This window comes from Akebia trifoliata, chromosome 3 (assembly GCF_017979445.1).
Source record: "Akebia trifoliata isolate Shusen 1 chromosome 3, ASM1797944v1, whole genome shotgun sequence".
Taxonomy (NCBI): domain Eukaryota; kingdom Viridiplantae; phylum Streptophyta; class Magnoliopsida; order Ranunculales; family Lardizabalaceae; genus Akebia; species Akebia trifoliata.
In genome coordinates this window covers 49,366,059-49,392,983 of record NC_141377.1, presented here as the reverse complement: position 1 = coordinate 49,392,983, position 26,925 = coordinate 49,366,059, and the positions used below count along the sequence as shown (strand labels likewise).

Genomic DNA, 26,925 nt, shown 5'->3' with positions numbered 1-26,925 from the left:
ACTAAGGGAGAGCCATCCATATAATTCACTAAATTGTTTAACAATTAATTTTTTAAGATTTGAGGGAAATTGGTAAGATGAGCTGATAAATATCCAAATCCACATTCCCAAATAATCAGACAAATTAAAATAAATAAATAAATAAATAAATGGAGATCAGTTGCAGAGTATATCTAATTTAATTTGAACTCAAAGCTGTCAATATTCTAATTGTTCCCTCATCAATATCACAGTTAAATTACACAATACATCCACATAGGCTTTCCTTCCATTATACATGCAAATTTTTATTAATGTCAACTAAGGGCAAAACAAGTGGTTGCAATTGGAATCTTAGGTGCTTGCATGTTAAATTAAAAACTTGTTCGTGCAGATGGTTTGTTTATTTGGGAGACAAGGCGAGCTCGAATATTGAATTTCATTGTTTATCATAGAAAAATATTCATGTTGCCAACCCCATGATGATCACGATAACGTTATACTACATACTACAAGGGAAATGAAGGGAAAATATTTATCACCATTTGTTGTGCTAATATGATTAAATGGACTGCACAAATGTTTATCATAATTTAAAAAGGAAATTGATTTAGAATGTAAATGTCTTTTATAAACATGTATAATTTAAGTATAGTAAATTACAAGTAAAATCCACTGAGAAACAAATTTGGATGCCTATGTGAGCCAGAAGAAGCAGAATTTTTTTGACCCTTTACTAAGTACTAATCAGATTAGTGGCTTAAGATATTGAGGAGTGAAACTCTGGTTTTGATTAAACTCCTAAAAACACACTCTAATCCTTCCTCAAGGCCTTGGATGCTCAACTCCAATGCCTCCAACTGCTTCTGTGCATTTTGGACTTCAATGGCTTTGCATGACTTGTGCGCTGTGAGGTTGTACAATACCACATCTACCTTCTCCATTTCGCAGATATTTGTGTCTTCACCCTGACATGCTGTACGTTTCGTGGGCATCAGTTTAGAAATGAGAGACCAACCACATGGCTTTGATCGTGACCTTGGCCGAGATACGAAGGACAAGAGTGATTCCAACATGGAGAGAGTGATGACTTCCACTTCTCTTAGCACGCCAATGACGGCAACTACATTGTGGTCCTTCTCTAATAGAGATGAAAACGCATGCTTGTTCTCCATCTTCTTTATATCTCCAAGGCTCTTTTGGATCACCTTATTCGCCTTCTTTCTACAAATCATGTAGATGCCGATTTCATTTGAAAGACAAAGGTCTCCCCTTCTTTTTCTACGGAGAGACGATTGAAGATCTTGTACGCATTCCTTCACTTGTAGCAAAACATCTCTAGTAGTGCCACATACATCCAATAGCCTAAGAGATCCATCCAACACCTCGTTTACACATTCATTGGATCTTTCATGGGCTAGTGCTTGTTGTATGAGCGGCAACTGAAGTAAATCATCAACACGATTATACAACTCTTTAAGACCACTCAAGTTGTGGCATATTGAGGTTGAAAAAGAAGTGGCGGCAGCAGAAGATCTTAATCTGCACAACTGCTCTTCGACACTAAGAGTGAAAGGATGAGATCTAGAGGGCAAGCTGATAGAGCGAGCATGACAAGAAGTTTTGGGGTTCAATGGAGAGGCATCCATTTCTTTCCTTTTAGAACAAAAAAGGCTTTTAACAATAAAATGTGTACAATTGAGTTTGAGACTCCTCTCCTTAGGCACCCAACATATATATAGAGAACAAGTGGAGAAGAGGAATCTCAACCCCTTCAACCTCGTTGGCTACTCGTGTGGTTTCGATCTCGATCTACCGCTATGTTAGGTGATGTTTCTTCAATGTCTCCCATTGTTGTAATCACCTATTCATCATATAGTGTAATATACAATATGTTAAGCACAAGTGGTGGGGCATCCATGTCTCCCAAATAACTGAGGCCAATGTCACATATAATTTGTATCCAACTTTACTGTGCAATGAAATTGGTGGTTGTGCAAATCTCTGATGATTACGAATCTCTTCAAGTATTATTATGTTAGTAAACCTACATTAGATACATCCCCAAGTCCCCATGTGGTAGGATTATTTAAACTTATTAACTCTTATTTCGATGAGTTGTTGGTATTATGAGTAAAGTTGGGTGTTGTGTGTCTGGGGAGTGAGGAACATAAGCCACTCGTGCATGTACCATTTATAGTTATTCTAATAGTAGTCTATTACTCAATTAACCTTTTAAATAATCAGTTAGAACTTATTCCACACATATACACGTCTTATAAACAGAACCATAGGGAAATATGTGTTATAAAACACTGTAAAACAAATGCTCAGATCTCGTGGCTAATAATGATCCATTAGGCTTACCTTTTCGAAGGCAAAGCTCCTGAATCATATCCCACTATGCCCATGCATACACACGAAGTCAAGTAGCCACCAACTTCACACAATGATTCTCAAGAATTTCTTTGAATTTAATTTCAACTAACTTCTTAATGACACTTGGCCAATCAAGATATTCCTCGGAGTGTAATCGACCATGAAACTCGGGCACTTCCACCCATAGAGAATTAAAGATCCAATCATCCCATTGATTTTGATTGACATAGTGATTAATTGTGGTCCCTCCATCCAAGGATGTTGAACCAGTCACATGATCTCAAGAAGCCTCTTGTCAGTATATATGTAAGGTAAGGTTTTTCGATTAGTATACAGAGTTCATGCATATCTTGATTGATAACAAATCTCTATAAGTTATGATTATGCTATTATGTTTCTGTATTTTCACCCTTTTTTTTATTACGTGGAAGATTTATGCAAGTTGGGCTAAATAATCATGGGGTCAGCATGTCATTTGGCAATCTTTGGCATGAATTTATCCATTTCTGCATTATCGATCAGCAGCTCAGGTTTTCTTGCCTAAGCATAGACAAAAATCCAGCCCAAAGGTGGCTATATCAACAAGCATATGGGCAATGGTTCAAATACCAGTCAATAATTTTCATTTTCCATTCAATATATGGGCTGGAATTTGATCTAATTGCATGACGGCATTATCTGCCACATGAACATTTGGCTGCTTCTTTTTTAACCTACAAACCAAAAAAAATCCTGATTAGTGATTTCTAGCTGTTGGATTTTAGCATTTTCGTAGTGGCCTTCAGCGCAAATCGATGGGCTTGATCCATATTCTGGAAAATGTTCAACTCTAAAAGAATGTTCGGAATGGTTTTACCAAGTTCATCAAATCTTCTGTGGAGTTATGATTGGTCCAAACCAGCACAAGTCCACTCCATAGATGAGGGAGCAGCTAATAAATAACTTTCTAATACATAAACATTTTATGGTTCATAATGTTATGAAACCGAGCGAAAACTAACCATATAATTCTCTTAATTAGTTGACAATATTTTAAGGTGTGAGGGAAATTGGTAAGATGTGCTAATAAATATCCAAACCCCCTCATTCATAAATAACAAGACAAATTCCAAAAAAAATATGGAGGTCAGTTTCAGATTATATCTAATTTAATCTGAACTCAAGCCTGTTAATATTCTAATTGTTCCCTCATCACTATTATTAAGATCTACACAACACATCCACATAGGATTTCCTTCAATTATGTATAGTATATACAAATTTCTATTAATGCCAACAAAGGGCAAAACAAGTGGTTGTAATTAGAATCTTAATTAAATGCGTGTAAAGTTACAGACTTCTTCGTGCAGATGGTCTGCTAATTACGAAGACAAGGCAGCGCGAATATTTCAGTTCATTGTTTATCAAACCACAACTCCACAGGTGGAATTGGATGATGGAGATTGATTCATGTTGCCAACGCCATCACGATCATGATAATGTAACACTACATGGTATAATGGAAATGAAGGGAAAATATGTATCACTGTTTGTTGTGCTAATGTGATTAAATGGGTAGCAAAATGTTTACCATAACTAAAAAGGAAATTTGATAGAATGAATGTAAATGTCTTTTATAAACAAGTATTCCTTAAGTATATTAAAGTACAAGTAAAATCCACAAACATTTCCACTGAGAAACAAATGTGGATGCCAATGGGGGACAGAAGAAGCTTGGTTTTTTTACCAATATAATTTACCGAGTACTAATCAGATTATTGGCTTAAGATATTGAGGAGAGAAACTCTGGTTTTGATTGAACTCCTAAAAACACACTCTAATCCTTCCTCAAGACCTTGGATGCTCAACTCCAATGACTCCAACTGCTTCTGTGCATTTTGGACTTCAATGGCTTTGCATGACTTGTGGGCCGTGAGATTGGACAATGCAACATCTACCTTCTCCATTTCGCAGATATCTGCCTCTTCACCCTGGCATGATACACGTCTTGTGGGCATCAGTTTAGAAACAAGAGACCAACCACTTGTCCTTGATCGTGATCTTGGCCGAGATACGAAGGACAAGAGTGATTCCAACATGGAGAGAGTGATGACTTCCACTTCTCTTAGCACGCCAATGACGGCAACTACATTGTGGTCCTTCTCTAATAGAGATGAAAATGCGTGCTTGTTCTCCATCTTCTTTATATCTCCAAGGCTCTTTTGGATCACCTTATTCACCTTCTTTCTACAAATCATGTAGATGCCGATTTCATTTGAAAGACAAAGGTCTCCCCTTCTTTTTCTACGGAGAGATCATTGAAGATCTTGTACGCATTCCTTCACTTGTAGCAAAACATCTCTAGTATTGCCACATACATCCAATAGCCTAAGAGATCCATCCAACACCTCGTTTACACATTCATTGGATCTTTCATGGGCTAGTGCTTGTTGTATGAGCGGCAACTGAAGTAAATCATCAACACGATCATACAACTCTTTAAGACCACTCAAATTGTGGCATATTGAGGACGAGGATGTAGCAGCTTCAGAAGACCTTAATCTGTACAACTGCTCTTCAACACCAAGAGTGGAAGGATGAGATCTAGAGGGCAAGCTGATAGAGCGAGCATGACAAGAAATTTTGGGATTCAATGGAGAGGCAGCCATTTCTTTCCTTTTAGAACAAACAAGGCTTTTAACACTAAAATGTGTACAATTGAGTTTGAGAATCCTCTCCTTAGGCACCCAACATATATATAGAGAAACAAGTGGAGACAAGAGGAATCTCAACCCCTTCAACCTCGTTGGCTACTCATGTGGTTTCGATCTGGATCTACCGCTATGTTAGGTGGTGTCTCCCATTGTATTTAAACTTTGATCTAATGCAGTGGTGTAATCACAGATACACCATATAGTGTAATATAAAATATGTTAAGCACAAGTGGTGTGGCACCCATGTCTCCAAGACAACTGAGGCCAATGGCACATATAATTTGTATCCAACTTTACTGTGCAATGGCGGTTGTGCAAATCTGAAATGATAACGAATCTCTATAAATATTATTATCTTATTAAACCTAAATTAGATCCATCCCCAAGTCTCCATGTGGTAGGATTGTTTAAACCTTACTAACTCTAATTTAGATGAATTGTTGGTATTATGAGGAAGTTGGGTGTAGTATGTTGGGGAGTGAGGAACATAAGCCATTCATGCATGAACATTTACAGTTATTTTAAATAATCAATTATAACTTGTTCAGGTCATATTCTCGTCTTATAAACAAAACCATAGGGAAATATGTGGCATAAACCAATGATAAAACAAATGCTCAAATCTCATGGCTAGTAATGATATATTAGGATGATGTTTAGCGTTCCATCAGAATAGCTTCTACTTTTGGTTCATCCACCCAAGCATCGTTCACTTTTGTAGTAGTCGAGGCACGACGACCATCCAAACTTCTCCAATTTTTAGTTTATTATCTTCAAGTTCCACATTGTTATAATCATAAATAGGTTCAGAAGATTTACCAATTGCACTGCTTCAACATTATTCAAAAGGGTCCCCACTTGTTGCTTGACAATCATCCAATTATATGATGACCAACTTGGCTGCAGAGAAATAAGAAAATGGTTGATTTTCAAAACTACCATGCATGGGCTAGTGTATATTGTTTCAGAGGGTCTTTAGTGGTACTGACACGCCCACAATCCCTGAAGACAACATCTCTTCTTGTTGCTGGTTCACTGTGATAGCACAAGCTACTAAAAACCACCATTTTTGACCCACTCCAAGCAATCTTATTCTCCATTTTAAAGTCAACTGGTATGTGTCGTCAGTTTTCCAAGCACGATGTATCTTCAATTCAATCATGAATTTAAAGATTTAATACATTAATCTATTGAGCCGAGAGTTGATCTTCAGTCTCTTGGATGTCATTTCACACCATGAGCCAATCAAATTTCTCTGAATATTTGATTACATCTAATGATTCTTGATAAAGCTTCTTAAATTGGAAAATCACAGTTTGATCATAATCAATAGGAATAAACTTTTCTTTCAATGTTTACTACATTTTGTTTCATGAAATTTAAGGCTTGCCTATTCGAAAGAAAAGCGTTTGAATCATTTCCCACTATGCCCATCCATTCCCGTGTAGTCAAGTAGCCACCAACTCCAAACAATGATTCTCAAGAATTTCTTTGAATTCAAAATAACGTTTCAATGGCACTAAGCCAACCAAGAAATTTCTCAGGGTGTAATTGACCATGAAACTCAAGCACTTCCACCCTTAGAGAACCAAAGATCCAACATCCCATTAATAGAGGATCCTCCATCCAAGGATGTTGAATCAGTCACATGATCTCTAGGAGCCTCTTCAGTATAGATGCAAGGTAACAGAGTACATGGATCTCTTTATCTAGAACATCAACTTTTATATATTTCTTATTGTCAAGTATTGCCATCATTGCAAAAAATTCAATTCTAGCAAAATCTCAAGGAGCATGAGTGCTAGTTTTAATACCAGATGATGAGGTTGGAGACAAGAACTTACAAAAACAAATGAAAGTAGAGGAGAGAAACATTAATTGATATCACCATAAAGAGTGTTCACAAGGACCAAAATCCAAATTACAAAGTTCTCAAACAAAAATTACATGGGACATCCATACACCCTCCCCCCCCCCTTCCTCCTCTCCCTCCCTTAGCTTTCGTTTAGTAGAGAATTTAGTTCACCTAAGAAGTAGACAATTCAGAAGTCCCAAAAGACAAAGAATACTCTTCCCCAATTAGTCTCAAGTTCCATACAAAATAAGTCATAATAATCCCTTCCCCAAGAATGAGTTTGTAGACTTCAAGACTTGCCTAAGGAATGCAAGATTCAATGAGACATTTCACTTGGTCCACATGATTCAACAACGGCCCAAAACAAATAACCCAACAAAATCCAATAATCTGGAAAGGAGGGTGGGGGGATCTTAAGGACACTACGGCAATCCGAATTTTCCTCTAGAATGATGATGAAGGCTGATATTAGTGCAGGATTGCTTGTGTGATTAAGTTTAATGAAAGAGAGATGCAACAACAAAAAATGAGAATAGGTTAAGTAAATAAGATATTTGATTTAGAACTTAATTGTATAATACATCTATTCATGTACAGTTTTTTTTTTTTTACCAAAAAAAGATCCATAGGCATTTTCATTGCAAAAAATTTGTAGATGCCAATGGGAAACGCTAAACACAGAGTACTAATTTTGAAATGTAGCTGCCAAGCATTTGGCAATTAGTGGCTTAAGATGTTGAGGAGGGAAACTCTGGTTTTGATTAAACTCCTAAAAACACACTCTAATCCTTTCTCAAGAATTTGGATGCTCAACTCCAATGCTTCCAATTGCTTCAGCGCATATTGGACTTCAATGACTTTGCATGACTTGTGGGATGTGAGTGATGACAATGCAACATCTACCTTCTCCATTTCGCAGATATCTGCCCCTTTGTGACCCTGGCATGCTACACGTCGCATGGGCATCAGTTTGGAAATGAGAGACCAACCACTTGGCTTTGATTGTGACCTTGGCCAAGATACAAAGGACAAGAGTGATTCAAACATGGAGAGAGTGACGAGTTCCACTTCTCTTAGCAAGCCAACGATGGCTTCTATGTTTTGGTCCTTCTCTAATAAAGATGAAAACATATGCTTGTTCTCCATCCTCTTTATATCTCCAAGGCTCTTGTGGATTACCTTATTCACCTTCTTTCTAAATGTCATGTACACGGCTACTTCATTTGAAAGACAAAGTTCTCCCCCTCTTATTCTACAGAGAGACAATTGAAGATCTTGAATGCATTCCTTCATTTGCAACAGAACATCTCTAGTAGTGCCACATACATCCAATAGTCTGAGAGATCCATCCAACACCTCATTTATGCATTTATCAGATTTTTCATGGGCGAGTGGTTGTTGGGTGAGCGGCAACTTAAGCAAATTATCGAGACAATTGTGCACCTCTTTAAGGCCACTCAAGCTGTGGCATATCGAGGTCGACGATGGTGATGAACAAGTCGCTTCAGAAGACCTTAATCTGTACAACTGCTCTTCGACATTAAGAGTGAGTGGATGAGATCTAGAAGGCAAGCTGTTAGAACGAGCATGATAAGAACTTTTGGGGTTCAAGCGAGAGGCAGCCATTTCTTTTCTTTTACAACAAAAGGGGGCCTTTAACGCTGAAATGTTGATAATTGAATCTTGAGTCTCTTCCCCTTAGGTTAGGCATCCAACATATATAAATGTAGAGAAATAATAAGTGGTGGTGTCATGAATCTCACCTTATTCAACCTTTTAGTTACTCATGTGTGGTTTCGATCTGGATCTAACGTTATATTACGCAATGTTTCCTCGATGTCTCCTTGTGTATTCCATGTTTAAAACTTTGATCTAATATAATGGAATAATCACACAAAGACCATTATTAGTGAAATATAAAATATGTTATGCACTAGTGGCATGACACCATGTCTCCCAGACAACTTAGGTCAATGGCACATATAATTTGTAACCAGCTTTATTGTGTGCATCTCGATTGATAACGAATCTCTATAAGTTATTATTATGCTATTAATTAAACTCAGGTTGTACAAGACATGTATTAGCCTATGGAGCATATTATGCTTAAGGTATGTATGATTGTAGAGAATACGTTTTATGGGAAAATTAATTTCTCAGAACAATGTTTGAGAAAATGGATTTTAAGAAAATGTGTGCTGGTATTTAATTGAACCATGAAAAATGTCAAAAAAAGAATGGATTTCTAGTTTTGGCAGCAGTGGGAGTGATCTTGACCAAATAACATACATTAGAATATTTGTCTTCATGGGTAGGGAAATCCTTTTTTCAAGAAAATAGATTTTTCATATAAAAAATTGCATTCATGCATCTGCTAAATCGTAGTTTTTCAAGAAAACCATTTTTTTTCTATGGAAAATGACTCAGTCAAGTTTCAATGTGATTTGTTAAATTTTCAGAACTATGATTAGAACCATAATAGATATCACATTTAATTTAAACAGACCACGGCTGTCAAGATTCTAATTGCTCCCTCATTCAAATCCCCACAACATAAATAATACAAAAAGACTGGGATGGAAGGAACGAGGCAATGCCACACTTCTTTGCCTTCATATGTGGGTGAGTGGTTGTCTTTCAAACCTAAGATGCAGACTCTAGTTGCAAATTAAATTATGTGCGGATGGTCCATCTATTTTGGGGAAACAATTTAGAATATGATGTTACCAACCCTTCAACACACACACACACGCATGTTGAAGGTAATGGATTGTGTGGTATGAAGTCAATTTTCCATATATGACCACATGTCATAGATAAGCATAGTTCGAAAATCCAACATATAGTTTATGAATAATGCTGGAGTGACCTCAAGATTGACCTCAATTCAGCTTTTGCTGACATGGAGGTATGTATGGAAACATAGATGCTTTCCATCGAGATACGAGTGAAAAACATCTATGGTTCTGTGCGCACCTTCATGTCCGCAAGTGTGAATTAAGGTCAATCTTAAGGCCACTCCAGCACGACTCATGTTATAATGAGATAAATATGATATGAGATCCTGAGTTTGTTTACATGACAAGATTCGTCTGTTGGGTAGATTAGGAGAAATTTGCACTGATTATTCTGCAATAGTTATCACACAATAAGAACTGATAAACATATAAAGTAACTAAAGATCAAAATGAAAAGTAATCAATTATATCTCAAAATATCAATAAGGAATTAAATACCAAGGAATTCAAAAAGGATGTTTGGGATCTCCACGAGAAGTCTAGGAATGAAGCTATTCCAGATCTAGATGATGAATATATTGAGCATGTAAACAATACGACTAGAACGGATTAGTGAAAATCAAACCAATAGCTATTGTAATATTACACTTGCCCATTTTCTTTTTTCTAGTTTGCTTGTCTTTCTTCTTTATTTCTTTTCCAATTCAAATCCTAATTTAGGTGTCGGAATGGAAATAAAGGTACCCTTCAGCACAAAATAGGAGTACACTGAAGTCGGATCTTAGATATCGGTGCTATAGCATGTATCATCTTGTTTGTCAAAATTAAAACTTTGCTATAATGGTGTTATGAAATGATAATTTTGGCTTCTCTGCTTATCGTGTTTGGTAAAACACATAAAAAAACCCCAAGGATGTAAGAAAGAGAGAGTGCACGATGTTTAATTTAAAAGTATATGTTGCAGAACTCATATGTATTCCCTATATATACATGGGTTTACAAGTAAAATTAATCCATTGTCATTTTCATTGAGAAATGCCAAAGGGAGACAAAAGAAGGGCTATTTCAACTATGCCCAAGGAATTATCAATTAGTGGTTTAAAATGTTGAGGAGGGAGACTCTGGTCTTGATTAAACTCCTAAAAACAAGCTCCAATTCTTCCTCGAGGCCATTAATGCTCAACTCCAATGTCTCCAATTGCTTCTGTGCATTTTGGACATGCATAACTTCAATGCCATTGCATGACTTGTGAGCAATGAGGCTAGACAGTGAAACATCCACCTTCTCCATTTCGCAGATATCTGCCTCTTCTCCCTGGCATGCTACACGCCTTCTATGCATCAATTTGGAAACAAGAGACCAACTGCTTGCCTTTGATCGAGCCCTTGTCTGAGATACGAAGGACAAGGTTGATTCAAACATGGAGAGTGTGATAGCTTCCACTTCTCTTAGCACGCCAATGATAGCCACATGGTTGTGGTCCTTCTCTAAGAGAGAAGAGAACACACATTTGTTCTCCATTCTCTTTAAATCTCCAAGGCACTTGTTGATCACCTTATTCACTTTCTTTCTAGAGATCATGTATTGGCCTACTTCATTTGCCAGACCAAATTCTCCCCCTCTTTTTCTCCGGAGGGACGATTGAAGATCTTGCACACATTCCTTCATTTGCAACATAACATCTCTAGCTGTGCCACATGCATCCAACAACCTGAGAGATCCATCCAACATCTCATTTACACATTTATCATATCTTTCAGGGGCCAGTGCTTGTTGGGTGAGAGGCAACTTAAGAAAATCATTGACACAATTGTGCAACTCTTTAAGTCCCCTCAAGTTGTGGCATATCGAGGACGATGATGGTGATGAACAAGTTGCTTCAGAAGTCCTTAATCTATACAACTGCTCCTCGACATTAAGAGTGAGAGGATGAGATCTAGAAGGCAAGCTGATAGAACGAGTATGATAAGGAATTTTGGGGTTCAAGGGAGAGGCAGCCATTTCTTTTCTACTAGAACAAAAAAGGCCTTTATCACTGAAATGTGAAGTTGTGAACAATTGAAACTTGAGTCTTTCTCCTTAGGCACCCAAATTATATATAGTAACATTAGGAGACATGAGGAATCTCGCCTCGTTGGTTACTCGTGTGGTTTCGATCTGGATCCAACGCTATACTAGGCAATGTTTCCTCAGTGTCTCCCTATGTGTTTAAACTTTTATCTAATATAATTGAGTAATAACACATACACCATTATTGGAGGAATATAAAATATGTTACGCACGAGTGGTGTGACACCATGTCTCCCAGACAGCTTAGGTCAATGGCACATACAATTTGTAACCAACTTTATTGTGTAAATCTCAAATGATAACGAATCTCTCTATAAGTTATTATTATATTATTCAAGATAAATTAGATCCAATCCCCATGTGATTGGATTATTTTAACCTTATTGATTCTAATTTAGATGAGCTGGTGCAATTATGAATAAATATTGATGCAGTGTGTTGGGGAACATGAGCCACTCGTGCGTGTACCTACTAATAATAGTCTATTTAGCCTTCTATTAATAGTCTATCACTCCATTTAGCCTTGTAAAAAATCATGCAACAATTTGAACTTGTAGAGTCCCATATGCATATTTATATCTGCTCTTTAAAGTTTAAACAAGACCAAGTAGAAATGTTGGCTACAAGCCAACTAGGACTGTCAATTTGACCCATGAACCGTGCCTAGTCAGAAAAACAAGGTTTGGGAACTTTTTTTTTTTTTTTTTGGCCCACAAAAGTAGCATTGGACTCAAAATTCTCGAGATTAAACCCCCATTTTATGATGGAAATTTTCTCATTGTTGACTCAAAAATGACAAATTTACTCTCATGATTTGGGTACGCCCAAGTCAAAATTGAATGAAAGGAAAAAACCTGACTTGAGTTGCCATGATTAAGCCCTTATCATTCCAAATACATTGCTTTGAGTGGGATGTAAAAAATCATTAGTTAGGCCTTTGCCCATTTGTACCTTTAGAAACTTAAGTAGTTTCATCAAAGGAGGAAACCTGCGTAGTTTCAACTTGTATCTGTCAAGCAGGTTGGTCAGAGTAAATATTGTCACATGGCACACATTTCATGCCCACTAAAACAGTGCATGTTGAGAAGGAACTGAATTCTATTGATTCCGAATCAAGTTACATGAATCATAATAGGATTTATATAGAAAATAAATAAAAGAAATTCTAATTACAGTTAATTCCAACAAATGGAAGATAGTCTATTCTAAATTTAATCTAACTTTAACTTTAGCCTTATCCTAATGAGAATAGATCATCAATATACACCTTATTTCAATGGATTCTATCTAGGGCTTTGGCTTGGATGAGCCCTAACCCAGTACTAAAGAGGTGGATTGTACCTATAATTTTATTATTCATTTTGTTTTTCTTTTGGCTTGTCTTCCTTCTTTATTGTCCAAATCCTAACTTAAGTGTCACAATTGAAATGACAGGTTACCTTCAGTACAAAATAGGAGTACACAGAACCTAAACTATATTGATAGAATCGATGGAATCACATATATATCTCAAAATTATTCCATTCATGCAAATCCCAAAGTTCAAGTTAAAAGAGAGCGGACCTTGTGCCATTGAATATCGGTTTTTCAAGCAATAAAGAAAACTTGTAAGAATAATGGACAATACCCCACGTGTGTGAACAATCTGATTCACCCTTTATCTTTGATTCTAAACTCATCTTCGTCTCTCTCTCTCTCTCTCTCTCTCTCTCTCTCTCTATGCTTGGAATGGCTAGGGCTTGTAGTGACAGATTGAGAACAATCTTCTATATAAGCACAAACACCCTTAGAATTCTTATATTCTTTTTTCTTGTAACAATGTTTGTACGATGTCCATAATGGGGATACCGTCCCTCTTAAATAGATGAGAATTGAGGCCTAGAGTTTCTCTTTTAGTAGGATTCCTACTGACCAAGGTTTCCCACTAAAACTCAATGAGGATCTTTCTAAAATTCTTACTCATCTGGAATTCCTTAATTTATAAAATCCATTAAGATAAAATACAAAATGATCATGTAGGCTAATGGGTCACCCAAAACCATGGTCTAACATCTATAGCATGTATCAAGTTGTTTGTGAAAATTAAAAACTTTGATATAATAATGATGTTAACACAATGATTTTGGCTTCTCATTCGTCTTGTTTGGTAAAACACCCTAAAAAACCTCATAGAAGTAAGAAAGAGAAAGTGCACAATGTCTAATTTAGAAGTAGATATTGCACAACTTAAATGTATTCAACACATTTTGTATATATTCCCTAGTCAAGTACATAAATTTACAAGTAAAATCCATTGCCGTTTTCATTGAGAAATGCCAATATGGGAGACAAAAGAAGGGCTATTTCAAATATAGCCAAGGAATTATCAATTAGTGGTTTAAGATGTTGAGGAGGGAGACTCTGGTTTTGATTAAACTCCTAAAAACAAGCTCCAATTCTTTCTCAAGATCATTGATGCTCAACCCCAATGTCCCCAACCTCTTCTGCGCATTTTGGACGTGCATGACTTGTGAGCAATGAGGCTAGACAGTGAAACATCCACCTTCTCCATTTCGCAGTTATCTGCCTCTTCCCCCTGGCATGATATGCGTCTTCTATGCATCAATTTGGAAACAAGAGACCAACTGCTTGGCTTTGATCGAGCCCTTGTCTGAGATAGGAAGGACAAGATTGATTCAAACATGGAGAGTGTGATGGCCTCCACTTCTCTTAGCATGCCAACGATGGCCACAAGGTTGTGGTCCTCCTCTAAGAGGGAAGAGAATGCGCATTTGTTCTCCATTCTCTTTAAATCTCCAAGGCACTTGTGGATCACCCTATTCACTTTCTTTCTAGAGATCATGTACTGGCCTACTTCATTTGCCAAACCAAATTCTCCACCTCTTTTTCTTCGGAGGGACGATTGAAGATCTTGCACGCATTCCTTCATTTGCAGCAGTACATCTTTAGTAGTGCCACATACATCCAACAGCCTGAGAGATCCATCCAACACCTTGTTTGCGCATTTATCAGATCTTTCATGGGCGAGTGCTTGTTGGGTGAACGGCAACTTAAGCAAATCATCAACACAATTGTGCAACTCTTTAAGGCCCCTCAAGTTGTGGCATATTGAGAACGATGATGCACAAGTTGCTTCAGAAGACCTTAATCTATACAACTGGTCTTCGACATTAAGAGTGAGTGGATGAGATCCAGAGGGCAAGCTGATAGAACGAGCATGATAATGAATTTTGAGGTTCAAGGGAGAGGCAGCCATTTCTTTCGTTTTAGAACAAAAATGGCTTTTAACACTGAAATGTGAACAGTTAAATCTTGAGTCTCTTCTCCATATTCACGCAAATTATATAGGAATCTCGCCTCGTTGGTTACTCGTGATGAGTAATAACACACACCCTTATTGGAGGAATATAAAATATGGTACACACGAGTGGCATGACACCATGTCTCCTAGACAACTTAGGTCAATGGCACATATACTTTGTAACCAACTTTATTGTGCAAATCTCAAATGATAACGAATCTCTCTATAAGTTATATTATTATATCACTTAACCTAAATTAAATTCACTCCCCAAATCCCCATGTGATTGGATTATTTTAACCTTATTGACTCTAATTTAGATGAGCTGTTGTGATTAATGATTATGAATAAATATGGATGTAGTGTGTTCGGAGAACATAAGCCACTTGTCTATTTAGCTTTGCATGTACCCCTTCTATTAATACTCTATCACTCTATTAGACCTTGTAAAAACTCTAGTGTAATGATTTTGTAACTCAACCTAACAGGTTGACTCAAAAACTCAACTGATGTGTACCTGCTAGAACCATAGATTTTTTTCCCTTGGGATACACAACTGCACGTCCTCATAAAACATGTGCAGTTATGTATCCCAAGGGAAAAATCTAAGATTCTTGCACCTGCCACGTCAGTGAGTTTTTTAATTACAAAATCAGCACTCAAAACTCAATTTTTGCAATGTATTGAACTTATACGGGTCCCATACTTATATCCGCTCTGTAAACAAGATGAGGTAGAAATATTGGCTACAAGCGTAGGACTGTCAATTCGGCCTTCTAACCTCACCCGGTCAAAAAAACAAGGTTCGGGACCTTGATTTTTAGCCTGCAAAAGTATGATTTTGGACACCAAATTTTCCATTAGGTTGGAGATTGAACCCCTATTTTTCTCTTGTTGTCATCCAGCTCAAAAACAACAATTTACTCTCATGATTTGGGTTGGCCAAAGGCTGACTATGTGTAACCCGAGCTTGCTAAAAGCTATTACTTGATATTTTTAAATTGGTGAAAGCTTAACTTATGGGAAATTGCCCAAATAATTATTGAAGTTTTTGAAAATAACGAAAGAGTAACATGCGTTGACAAAGCTATCAGTCTATCACATAGTGTTGACCAAATGTTCTCTGAGTGTCAACACTATGTGATTGTTCAGTCCACACTTGTAACAATCAGGGAATTAAGTAAAATGTCTGTAATTATTTGGGAAATTTTCCTAAACAATATTCTAGAAAAAGCATTTTGTCTTATATGAGCTAAAAGTTTTGGAATGGGCTGATTTTTTATGAGGATGATCTCTATGGAGAGAAAATCATCCTCACAAAAAATCAGCCAATTCTGAAATTTCTAACCCTAGTTTAGAAGTTGAAGAATCATGAACCGTCAGTTTTTTACTGTTAGGTTGCAACCACTTTTCATGGGGTTAAATGTTTCAGAATTTGCTGATTTTTTATGAGGACGATCTACTGACTATGGAGATCATCCTCACAAAAATCAACCTATTCCGAAACTTTTAGCCATATAAGATAAAACTTTGTCTAGAATACTATCTAGGATTTTGTCAAATAACCAGACCGAGATATATATATATGGATTAAGATCAAGAGTCAACTATTTGGCCAACGTGTTTTGTCCATAGAGATCATCCTCATCAAAAATCAGCCCATTTTGAAGGTTAACCCCAATTTACATTTTGAAGAATTGTGGACCATCCATTTCTTTGTAAACTACTTTTGATGGGGTTAAACGTTTTGGAATGGGCTGTTTTTTGGTGAGGTTGATCTCCTCATCATAGAGATCATCCTCACAAAAAATCAGCCCATTCCAAAACTTCTAACCCATATGGGACAAAACACATTGACCAAATAGTTGGCTACCGATCCGGATCTATATGTATGAATTTCAAAACACATTATAAGATTATAGAAATTTTTGTAATACATGATGAATGATTGATTGGCTCTCTAGAGGTTGGGAGTTGGGATGTAATCGATGATTTAGCAATGAACCTCATCATAAATTAGATATCTCCATACCTCTTATTTTTCTAAGATTTTTTTTATATGTATGTTAATGTATTTTCCTCACTTGATATCAGCGATCAAGTGCATAGGGGAATCTCTCAATGATGGCACAATACTTAATTTAACTAAATTAAGAAGATATTTATTTAGAACCTACGTATTGATCAATATATGTACTCATGTACATGGATTTACAAATAAAATGCCTAGGCATTTTCATTCACATATTTTGCAGAGAAAAAATATTTGAGCGTTTCAAAATATGGACTCTCAAGGAATCATCCATTAGTGATTTAAAATGTTGAGGAGGGAGACTCTCGTTTTGATTAAATTCCTTGAAATACTCTCCAATTCTTCCTCAAGAACATTAATACTCATCTCCAAGGCCTCCAACCGCTTCAGCGCATTTTGGACATGCCTGACTTCAATGCCTTTGCATGACTTGTTAGTGACGAGGGTGGACAATGAAACATCCACCTTCTCCATTTCGCACATATCTGCCTCTTCGTCCTGACTTGCAACTCGTCTGGTGTGCATCAATTTGGAAACAAGAGACCAACCACTTGTCTTTGATTGTGCCCTTGGTCGAGATACGAAGGACAATAGTGGATCCAACATGGATAGTGTGATGGCTTCCACTTCTCTTAGCATGCCAATGATGGCCACGAGATTGTGATCCTTCTCTAACAGAGAAGAGAATGCACATTTGTTTTCCATTCTCTTTAAATCTCCAAGGCATTTGTGGATCACCTTATTTAATTTCTTTCTAGCGATAATGTACTCACCAATTTCATTTGCTAGACCAAATTCCCCACCTCTTTTTCTCCGGATTGATGATTGAAGATCTCGAATGCCTGCCTTCATTTGCAACAAAACATCTCTACTAGTACCACATATATCCAACAACCTGAGAGACCCATCCAACACCTCATTTACAGCTTTATCCGATCTTTCATGGGCAAGTGCTTGTTGGGTGAGAGGGAACTGAAGTAGATTATCCACAAAGTTGTACAACTCATTAAGACCTCTCAAGTTGTGACATATTGAGGACGACGATGAAGAAGAAGCTTCAGAAGACCTTAATTGGTGCAACTGTTCTTCGACTCTAAGGGTGAGTGGATGAGATCTAGAGGGCAAACTGAAAGAGCGAGCATGATGAGGATTTTTCGGATTCAAATGGGAGCCAGCCATTTTTTCCCCTTTAAGAACCAAAAAAAGACCTCCAACACTGAAATGAGCAAAATTGAGTCTTGGGTCTCTTCCTCTACTTAGACACCCAAATTATATATAGAGAAACAAGTGGAGACATGAGGAATCTCAACTCCTTCAACTTCATTGGTTATTCGTGAGGTTTCCATTTGGATCTAGCAAGATGTTAGGCGATGTTTCTTCAATGTCTCCCAATTATATTTAAGTTTGATCTAATGCAATGGAGTAATCACATATACAATTATTAGTGAAATATAAAATACGTTACACACGAGTGGCGTGAAACCATGTCTCCAAGACAACAGAGACCAATGGCACTTGTAACCAACTTTATTGTGGATCGAAAATCAAAATGGTTATTCTGCAAATCTCACATGAAAAGGAATCATTATTATTTTTTAAACCTAAATTAGATCCAATCCCCAAGTACCCATGTGGTTGGATTATTTAAACCTTATTGACACTAATTTAGATGAGCTATTGGTATCATGAGTAAAGCTGGGTGTAGTCTGTTTGGGGAACGAGCGAACATATAACTCACGTAATAGTACTCTATTTAAACTTTTTCAAGTAATCAATTTATTTAACATTTTGAACTTATAAAGATCCCATAAATACATATCTATCCGCTAAATTAAAAATGACCAGGCAGAAATATTTGTTATAAGCCCATGATAACTAAACATAAAGAAACGCTTGAACCCAATGGCTAGTAATGATCGATCAGGATGATGTTTATCAGCTTAGAATAGACTATCTTGAATTAGTTAGTATAAACTCTAATTAGAATTAATTTTCTGTTTATTTGTATATAAATCCTATTAAGGTTGATGTAATTTGATTTGAAACCAATCAAAATTCAATTCCACCTTTACATGTAAATCAGTAATGGTGCGAATGGGCCTGATAAACCTGATAAATTTTAATTAAAACTGGGCCAAAGCAATGTACTGGCAATATTTACAAGTATGTGTGTGCCTAATTCATGGCCCTTTCAAGCTTTCCACCAATTGTTAAATAGCAAGTAATAGCTTGTGATTTGCAGTCTTCCTTGGTTGTTTTATTTCATTTTAATTTTGAGTAGGGGTATAGCCCACTTCTTAAACTTTTATTGAATTACTGTTAGGCCCAAGCCTAACCCATGTAAAATCCATTAGATTAGAGGTGGTTTTGTGGACTTTTAACTCAAAAAAAAAGTAGTGAAAGTTACAAAAGGGTATTTTTGCTTACTAATATAAAAAAAGTACCTGGTGAAGTTGACTCCATACTAATATTCTTAATTGTACAATTCGTTGATTGACTTGATAACATACCATATCACCGATCCATGAACCATTATGAACCTCAATGGTTCTACCCTTTAGAATGTAATCTAGGACCAAGTAAATTTGGACTTCAACCACACAATTTTGTCGAAAATCCCATTTGATCATTTACGAGTTAAGTAAGTTGGCACAGGGGGTCCAATTGCCTAACCAGGGGCTACTAAATTGTACCCAAAATTGGTCTTGGGTCCAATCAAGGCTGACTATGGGCAATTGTAGCTCGGGTAACCTCTCCTTGGCGAATTCAACTCGTAGAGATGACGATGCCACAAAATCTTTGTTCTCTTTCTCGCAATCTTCCTCAATCTTCAAAACAGTGTCATTTGGTGGTACCAATGTTGTGAAGTTTTGTTGTTCAGTGAATGAGATGGCATCCAATGTTGAAGATGGAGAAAGTGCATTAGATATGCTCATTGCTTCTTCCATGGCTGCTCTTTGTTCCAACTCTTTCAAAGATTTTGCCTTCCTGTAAATCTTGCATAGTACAATGTCCTGCATCATTAAACTTTGAAAATCAATTGCCATATATTTAATAATTCAGTATTATTAAAAAGTTTAAAAGGAAAATGAAGCTTAAATCATTTTGAACAGACTTTGATTGAAAAGAGTTATTTCTCCACCAAATGAAATCATTTTGGGTTTAAATGTATGTACATTTATGATTTAAGTTTCATAAATTTGATTCATTCGGTTTGATTTGATTGATTCTTAAGGTTAAGGTTCTAGATTCTATGATTTATAATTACATGTTTGGGTATAAAATCCTAACATTTCGAGCCATAATTACGGGTACCAGAGCACCCATAACTAAATAAGTGGATATAATGATCCTGAGCAGAGTTTTTATCGTCTCATCCATGATCGATACTGAGATGACTTGATAAACATCTCAATTATCTCAAACAAGACAATAACTTTGAAATGGAGAGAAGAAGAAGACTATATGTCGGGTTTTTTTTTTGGTTTCATCTCGTTCATGAACAATTCCGAGATGACTCATCCAAGTCATGTCAGCCCGATCGGGCGACATTGAAACCATGATCCTGGGTCTTACGGGTAACAGTTCGGGTACTAATTAAGACAGATGTTTGCCATATATCACCTTGGGTGGGGTGCACGTATCAGGCATCCTGTACTCGTTCATGATCCAGTCCGTCTTGCAACCATGTGGTGCTCTACCCTTGTAAAACACAAGTGTCTTTCTCAACCCAATAATATTTTTACTTCCGGACATGTTACGTATCGGTCGGTCACAACCGGTTGCCTTCCAAAACCCATTCTCCGTCGTCCGATTCGGTCTTCCCCCATGACCATGCTTTCTGTCCCTCGGTACAAAGAAGTACCACTCTCTCTCCCCATTCTTAGCTAACTCTGTAACATCCACAACAAAGTATATATGCCCATATTAAGCACCTTAATCATATTCAACCTAAGTTGGCAACTTAGCATTCATAATAAAAGATGAAAGAAAATTTTAAAAATGTATACCAGGCAATTCCCAAGGATCGTATTGATATATATTGCAAAAACTGATGATATCGACACGGAATTTCTTCCCGAAAACCATTTTTTTGAGATAGAAATCGAGGAGCTCTTGCTCTGTAGGATGGAACCTAAATCCTGGTAGCTCTAGCTCAAGCTCTGGCATTGTTTGATCCATTGGGTTTGTATGTATGGGTGCCTAATGTTTTATGTTTTTGGGTTTGTTGGTGTGACTTGTGAGAGTTTTTAAGTCACACTCTAGCGTTTGCTGTGTGATTTATAAGGAGGTGACAAAGCCAAAGATGAGCTGAGGATAGGAATGAAATATAAAAAAAAAGAAAAATTACTTGAAGGACCCTCACGGAAAGGGTTTCTTTCTAAATAGTCTCTAAGTTTTGCCCTCAACATGACATCTTTTTTTCTTTCTTAATGGTTTCTCATTCTGTCAAGTTCATAATTTTTATTATTGAACTTCATGTTTTTTTATTAAGTGTCAAGCTCACAATTTTTACTATCCAACTCACCACTATTTACTATCGAGTTCACCATTTTTTATTTACTATCGAACTTGATGATTTTTAATTACTAAGTTCATCATTTTTTTAAATAAAAAAATGGTGAACTCAAAACTATTAAAATTCATCCATTTACAATTTTTGAGTTTTTCCGACTAAAATAAATGGAAAGATCAACTAAAAACTTGAGATAACAACTTGTTTAAATGATTTTAACCTAAAATAATCATTATTGATCGATTTTCATCTAAAAATTAAGAAGAAAAAAAGTGTAAAAACACTTGAAAATGACTTTTTCTTCTTTCTTAAATTTTTTTTTATGGAATGGAATTTTCGAAATTTGATTAAAATGTCAAATTCCCATTTTTAGATGAAAATGATGAATTTAAAATATTAGGACATTCAATTGTGAGAAATGTGAGAGATGAGATCTAAGGACCATTTAGAAAGAAATTTTTTATTAAATACCTTGTCTAGCAATCGCTAAAAATTTAGGGACTACTTAGAAAAAAGTAGTTTTAAGTAAGTTTCCCAATAAAAAATGAATAGGGCAGGGGACAGGTCTTGCATGAAAATGAATTTGCTTTTTTTTTTTCAAAAGAGATGGTCCCCACACGGTTATACTGAGAAATGAAATTTGAGAGACTGGACTGATTTGGTAAAACTTCAAAGGAAGAGATGACTGTAATGGTAACAAGACAAATCGCTTTTTGTCATTTTCTTGTTCTCTTCCAAACTATAAAGAAAGGACCGTTTCAAATTTGAATGATTCAAAAGCAACTACGCGTTTCTCTTTTTTCGTTTAGTAGATAAAAAAGCAACTGATCTTATTATATGTTGACATGAAGTCAAATCCAAAGACATTTGATTCTTGATGAGGTGGTTAGGATGACCCTTTGATTTATAATTAAAAATAGCCTACAAAGGTGTTTCTTTTCTTACTTTTCGTGGCCTACAATTAAAGATGAGAAGCGTGTGAGTTCGTCCATTATCTTTGCAATTTCTTCACATCCATGTGAAAAGCTTTTCTATTTTCGAAGAAAAATCCTAAATTGACTTCCTGCGCCGTTCATCACTACGCTGATGCTGATGCTGCTGATGTGGAGGAGGTGTGTACAGAATCATAGATACTTTTCCTTGGGATACGAGTGTAAAGTATATATATATATATATATTTAGCCCATTCCAAAACTTCTATCCCCAGTTTACAAGTTGAAAAATCGTGAACCGTCCATTTTTTGTAAACCATTTTTGATGGGGTTAGAAGTTTTGGAATGGGCTGATTTTTGGTGATGATGATCTTCTCACCGTAGAGATCATCCTCACCAAAAATCAGCCCATTCTAAAACCTCTAACCCATGTTTTGCCAAAATGTTTGTTGCTGAACATTTCCCTATATATATAGGGTCCCGTTCAGCAACAAACATTTTGGCAAAACATTTTTCAAAACATGGGTTAGAGGTTTTGGAATGGGCTGATTTTTGATGAGAATGATCTCTACGGTGAGGAGAGGAGATCATCATCACCAAAAATCAGCCCATTCCAAAACCTCTAACCCATGTTTTGAAAAATGTTTTACCAAAATATTTGTTGCTGAACGGGACCCTATATATATATATAGGGTCCCTTTCAGCAACAAACATTTTGGCAAACATTTTGGCAAAACATTTTTCAAAACATAGGTTAGAGGTTTTGGAATGGGCTGATTTTTGATGAGGATGATCTCTATGGTGAGAGATCATCCTCATCAAAAATCAGCCCATTCCAAAACTTCTAGCCCCATGTTTACAAGTTGGGAAATCGTGGACCGTCCATTTTTTGTAAGCCATTTTTGATGGGTAAGAGGTTTTGGAATGGGCTGATTTTTGGTGATGATGATCTCCTCACCGTAGAGATCATCCTCACCAAAAATCAGCCTATTCCAAAACCTCTAACCCATATTTTGAAAAATGTTTTGCCAAAATGTTTGTTGCTGAACATTTCCCATATATATATATATATATATATATATATATATATATATATATAGTACCATCTACACCACTTCGGCACACTGTTGAATGCAGTGTCATAGGAAGTCACTGTAGAGCGACTTTTTCAAATTTAAGGTCTTCGGTTGGGTCTCTTTTGGCTCTTTAAAGGGAACTTGTTCCACATTCATGAAATTCCTCAAAAAGAACGCAAGTAATGATTGTTATGTTTTTATCGAACTTTTGAACACTAAGATCCGAAATGCCCAAGAATCCTATAGTTCAATTAGCATGGATTACCTTTCAAATGGAAAAGTCAAATGTCTAATTGATTGGAGGATACAACCATGTATAACTTTAGAACTTCGATACACTACTTTAAACCATCAAGCGTCCGGTATAGTGGCCAAGGCCTCCTTCTAAAAAGTGAGAGGTCTTGAATTCAAATCCCTTCATTGGCCACCCACAGGAATTTATCCCGTTTTATTTGATCTGTGTGATTTGTGAGATATTGCATATACTCAAGGGATTTGAGCGACATATGATGTTCTAAAAGGTCAATTGTCTCATCTTGTTAGTTGGACTTATGAGTCTAGAACTCATCATAAAAAATTAAATTTAAAAAAAAAAAAATCAATACTTCAAACTTAGTTGATCTCAGAAAAATAGAGAGTTACTATTGGTACCCCAGCTTTTACTTATTACATCCCAATTAAAAATAAAGAATAAAAGTAAATGATTGAGAATAAGTAAAAGTTGGAGTGACAATAGAAGTTCTCTCTCAATTTTTTTTTCTAGATTTTTTTTTTTAGATTTTATATGAGCCTAATCATGATCATAAACAACTATTGAAATTGTTTTAATGAGTATTGTAATGTTGAGATTATAATTGAGCCAAACCTTTTTGATGTTTGAATGGTGTGTTTTAATCTTTAATTCGGGTGTAATAAAAAATTTATGAAATTGGGGTGTAATAAGTAAAAGTTGTTGTGTCAATTGCAGTCCCCTAAAAATATTATAGAATTAATTAATACGAGGGATTTTTCCTAAAATGTGCACTACTTATGTCCAAATTTCGATTTCAGTACACTATACATTTTAATTCCCAAAACATGCATTTCGAGTGAATTCGTCACTTTTATAATCAAGTTCATTGGTATATGTACAAATTCGTTGATATGAAAAGTGATGAACTCATGTTCGTAGGTTATAAAAATGACGAAGGCATGTTTTGGGAATTAACACGAACAATGTACTAAACTCGGAATTTCATCATATTTAACGCACAAATTGGAGATTCACCCTAAATAAAAATGGAAGTACACAAAGAAAACATAGTTATTTAACTACGTGATTCTTGCAAGATTCAATCATGTCCACATTGATTTCACTATCAAGAAGAAACTCTCTATTACAATTACACGCTTACACCTAATGAAGAGAAATATAGGCATATATAGCGGAGCTAGTAAGAAGCAGGTGGGGGCAATTGGCCCCACAGAACTTTGAGACACCCTCATATTTTCAACTAATTACATGCCTCCACTCCCTCACCTCTCTCCCCATTTGCCCTCACACCCTCACCTCCCTCCAATTTTTGCCCCACCTCTCCCTTCAATTTTTTGTTGATGACATTGCCTCTTGACCGGGCCTTCTTATATATTAATTAAAAATGACCTAAGTACCTTTTTCTTCAATTTCTAACCAAAAACCTCTTAAATCTCCCTAAAATCATTCACCTTCAAGTTCTTCAACTATACAACTAACCATAGTTTGCTCCCACTACAATAAAATCTTGGCTCCGCCCCTGAGTATAAACGTATCCCCAAGAAACATTACTAAGGTTTTACATATCACTAATGAAAGTATCAAAATGCTCTTAGATAACCGTGGAATGATTATCAATAACTCCTAACTGGCTGGCACTATCAAGCTTCCCAAACCATAAATTACTCACTAAATGTGTTTATGAGCGAACTCGAGCTAGTGACATCATTAGTAGACATTTAAGGAATCAACTCCGAAAATTCAATTGGATCAACTTAACTTAGTTTGTAATTCAAAAGGAATAGTTTTTGTTTGGTGTATGTGTGTGAGTGGGCGTGTCAGAAAATATGGTAATTTAAATTCTTTATGTGATTTTGGTCAACCTTATGTACCACACCAATGCCCAAGAGCAGAGAAGGGAGAGTTGATCACACGAAGGATCTTGAGGTCGAAGGATTGAAGGAAAAATCTATCCATTCAATGGAATCATCTTATTTATTTGGACAATACACATTCCAAACTATTTACGTAGTCAATAAAAGAGTGTTTTTGGTAAATAAGTTATTTTTTAAATGATCAAAAGACTATGACAATAATAAATACAGTAAAGGCCCCAGGTATTAATCTGGTGAAATACCGTTATCATATATGTCCATTAATTAACATCCCTAGTTCGGTACCTAAGTCGGTCATATATTGTTCATTAATTATTGTTACAGAGACTTAATTTGCAAAACTTAATCTAATAATTCATGTCTTGGTGTGGTACGTTGAAAGACCATGTCCTTGTTTTTTTTTTTTGGTAAAATGTTCAAAGTTCAAACTCAAAGTCACCAAATCCATCCATTGCGTGTAGACAAAATAAGCCCGGACCCTATACCCTCGGTCAATATTCGTACTCAATGAATGGTCTCTGAAAAATAGATGCATAGAAGATGGCACCAATATTGGTCCCACTGACCATGAATTTCCAGCTCTTCGTTCCATGCATAAATGTACTCATCAAAATCTAGCTTCATTGGGGATTGTTAGTTGTTGGATTCGAGCAAATATTTGTCATCAACCAAGTTCATGGATAATATACAAAATGATACAGATTGAAGTTAATTGAATATTCTCCCGTGAGATTTCATTGAAGGTATATAGGTATCTTAACCTAATCTTCCTCAAATATGATTTGATGCATCACACTATAATATAATGCAATATATTCTAATATTCTAATGTCCTCTCACAAGTGCATGTTTTTAAGAAACATGCAATCGATAACTTCTTATATTAATGTTTTTTATGTCACGATTAGATTGTTAATAAATAGTCGAAAACACTGAAAGGGAACCATCTTTCTTTTGACAAATTTAATTGCCAAATTGCATGTTGTGATTGAAATGAAGAGCTCCTTTTGATTGTTGCCTGAGAGAGATGATACACGGGACCATGTGTATGTAAAAGACAAGGAGCAATGAATGAACAAAGCTCAATGTTAACTCTATCATTGGATTTAGGAATAGATATAATTGGAATTAAATTAAGATTGGGCCTTTATGGGCCAAGGAGAGCTTGATCACTATGGATCTATTGGCTCAAAAAATGGATTATGGGCTTTAGCCATGGACACAAT

At 36.1% G+C, this 26,925-nt stretch overlaps 7 protein-coding genes across 7 annotated transcripts; all 7 read right to left on the bottom strand.

The window, feature by feature from the left end:
* Positions 1-657: 657 nt before the first annotated feature.
* LOC147407639 (uncharacterized) lies at positions 658-1,783 on the bottom strand. The gene has a single exon (XM_086432853.1). The coding sequence runs from the start codon at positions 1,626-1,628 to the stop codon at positions 732-734; it is 897 nt and encodes a 298-aa protein (XP_086288979.1). The 5' UTR covers positions 1,629-1,783; the 3' UTR covers positions 658-731.
* Positions 1,784-4,049: 2,266 nt separating this feature from the next.
* On the bottom strand, positions 4,050-5,191 carry LOC147407638 (uncharacterized). The gene is made up of 2 exons (XM_086432622.1): positions 4,671-5,191; positions 4,050-4,628 (listed from the first exon to the last, which is right to left on the bottom strand). The coding sequence occupies exons 1-2, from the start codon at positions 5,004-5,006 to the stop codon at positions 4,113-4,115; spliced, it is 852 nt and encodes a 283-aa protein (XP_086288748.1). The 5' UTR covers positions 5,007-5,191; the 3' UTR covers positions 4,050-4,112.
* A 1,914-nt stretch (positions 5,192-7,105) lies between these two features.
* Positions 7,106-9,864, bottom strand: LOC147407637 (uncharacterized). The gene is made up of 2 exons (XM_086436293.1): positions 8,670-9,864; positions 7,106-8,567 (listed from the first exon to the last, which is right to left on the bottom strand). Exon 2 carries the CDS (start codon positions 8,530-8,532, stop codon positions 7,627-7,629), a length of 906 nt encoding a protein of 301 aa, XP_086292419.1. The 5' UTR covers positions 8,533-8,567; positions 8,670-9,864; the 3' UTR covers positions 7,106-7,626.
* Positions 9,865-9,881: 17 nt separating this feature from the next.
* Positions 9,882-13,500, bottom strand: LOC147407636 (uncharacterized). The gene has a single exon (XM_086436292.1). It carries the CDS (start codon positions 11,644-11,646, stop codon positions 10,735-10,737), a length of 912 nt encoding a protein of 303 aa, XP_086292418.1. The 5' UTR covers positions 11,647-13,500; the 3' UTR covers positions 9,882-10,734.
* A 584-nt stretch (positions 13,501-14,084) lies between these two features.
* On the bottom strand, positions 14,085-14,971 carry LOC147407635 (uncharacterized). Its single transcript, XM_086432621.1, has 2 exons — positions 14,258-14,971; positions 14,085-14,198 (listed from the first exon to the last, which is right to left on the bottom strand). The coding sequence occupies exons 1-2, from the start codon at positions 14,969-14,971 to the stop codon at positions 14,085-14,087; spliced, it is 828 nt and encodes a 275-aa protein (XP_086288747.1).
* A 2,350-nt stretch (positions 14,972-17,321) lies between these two features.
* On the bottom strand, positions 17,322-18,227 carry LOC147407634 (uncharacterized). The gene has a single exon (XM_086432620.1). The coding sequence runs from the start codon at positions 18,225-18,227 to the stop codon at positions 17,322-17,324; it is 906 nt and encodes a 301-aa protein (XP_086288746.1).
* Positions 18,228-19,445: 1,218 nt separating this feature from the next.
* Positions 19,446-21,312, bottom strand: LOC147407633 (NAC domain-containing protein 6-like). The gene is made up of 3 exons (XM_086436291.1): positions 21,059-21,312; positions 20,673-20,941; positions 19,446-20,062 (listed from the first exon to the last, which is right to left on the bottom strand). Exons 1-3 carry the CDS (start codon positions 21,228-21,230, stop codon positions 19,679-19,681), a joined length of 825 nt encoding a protein of 274 aa, XP_086292417.1. The 5' UTR covers positions 21,231-21,312; the 3' UTR covers positions 19,446-19,678.
* Positions 21,313-26,925: the final 5,613 nt, after the last annotated feature.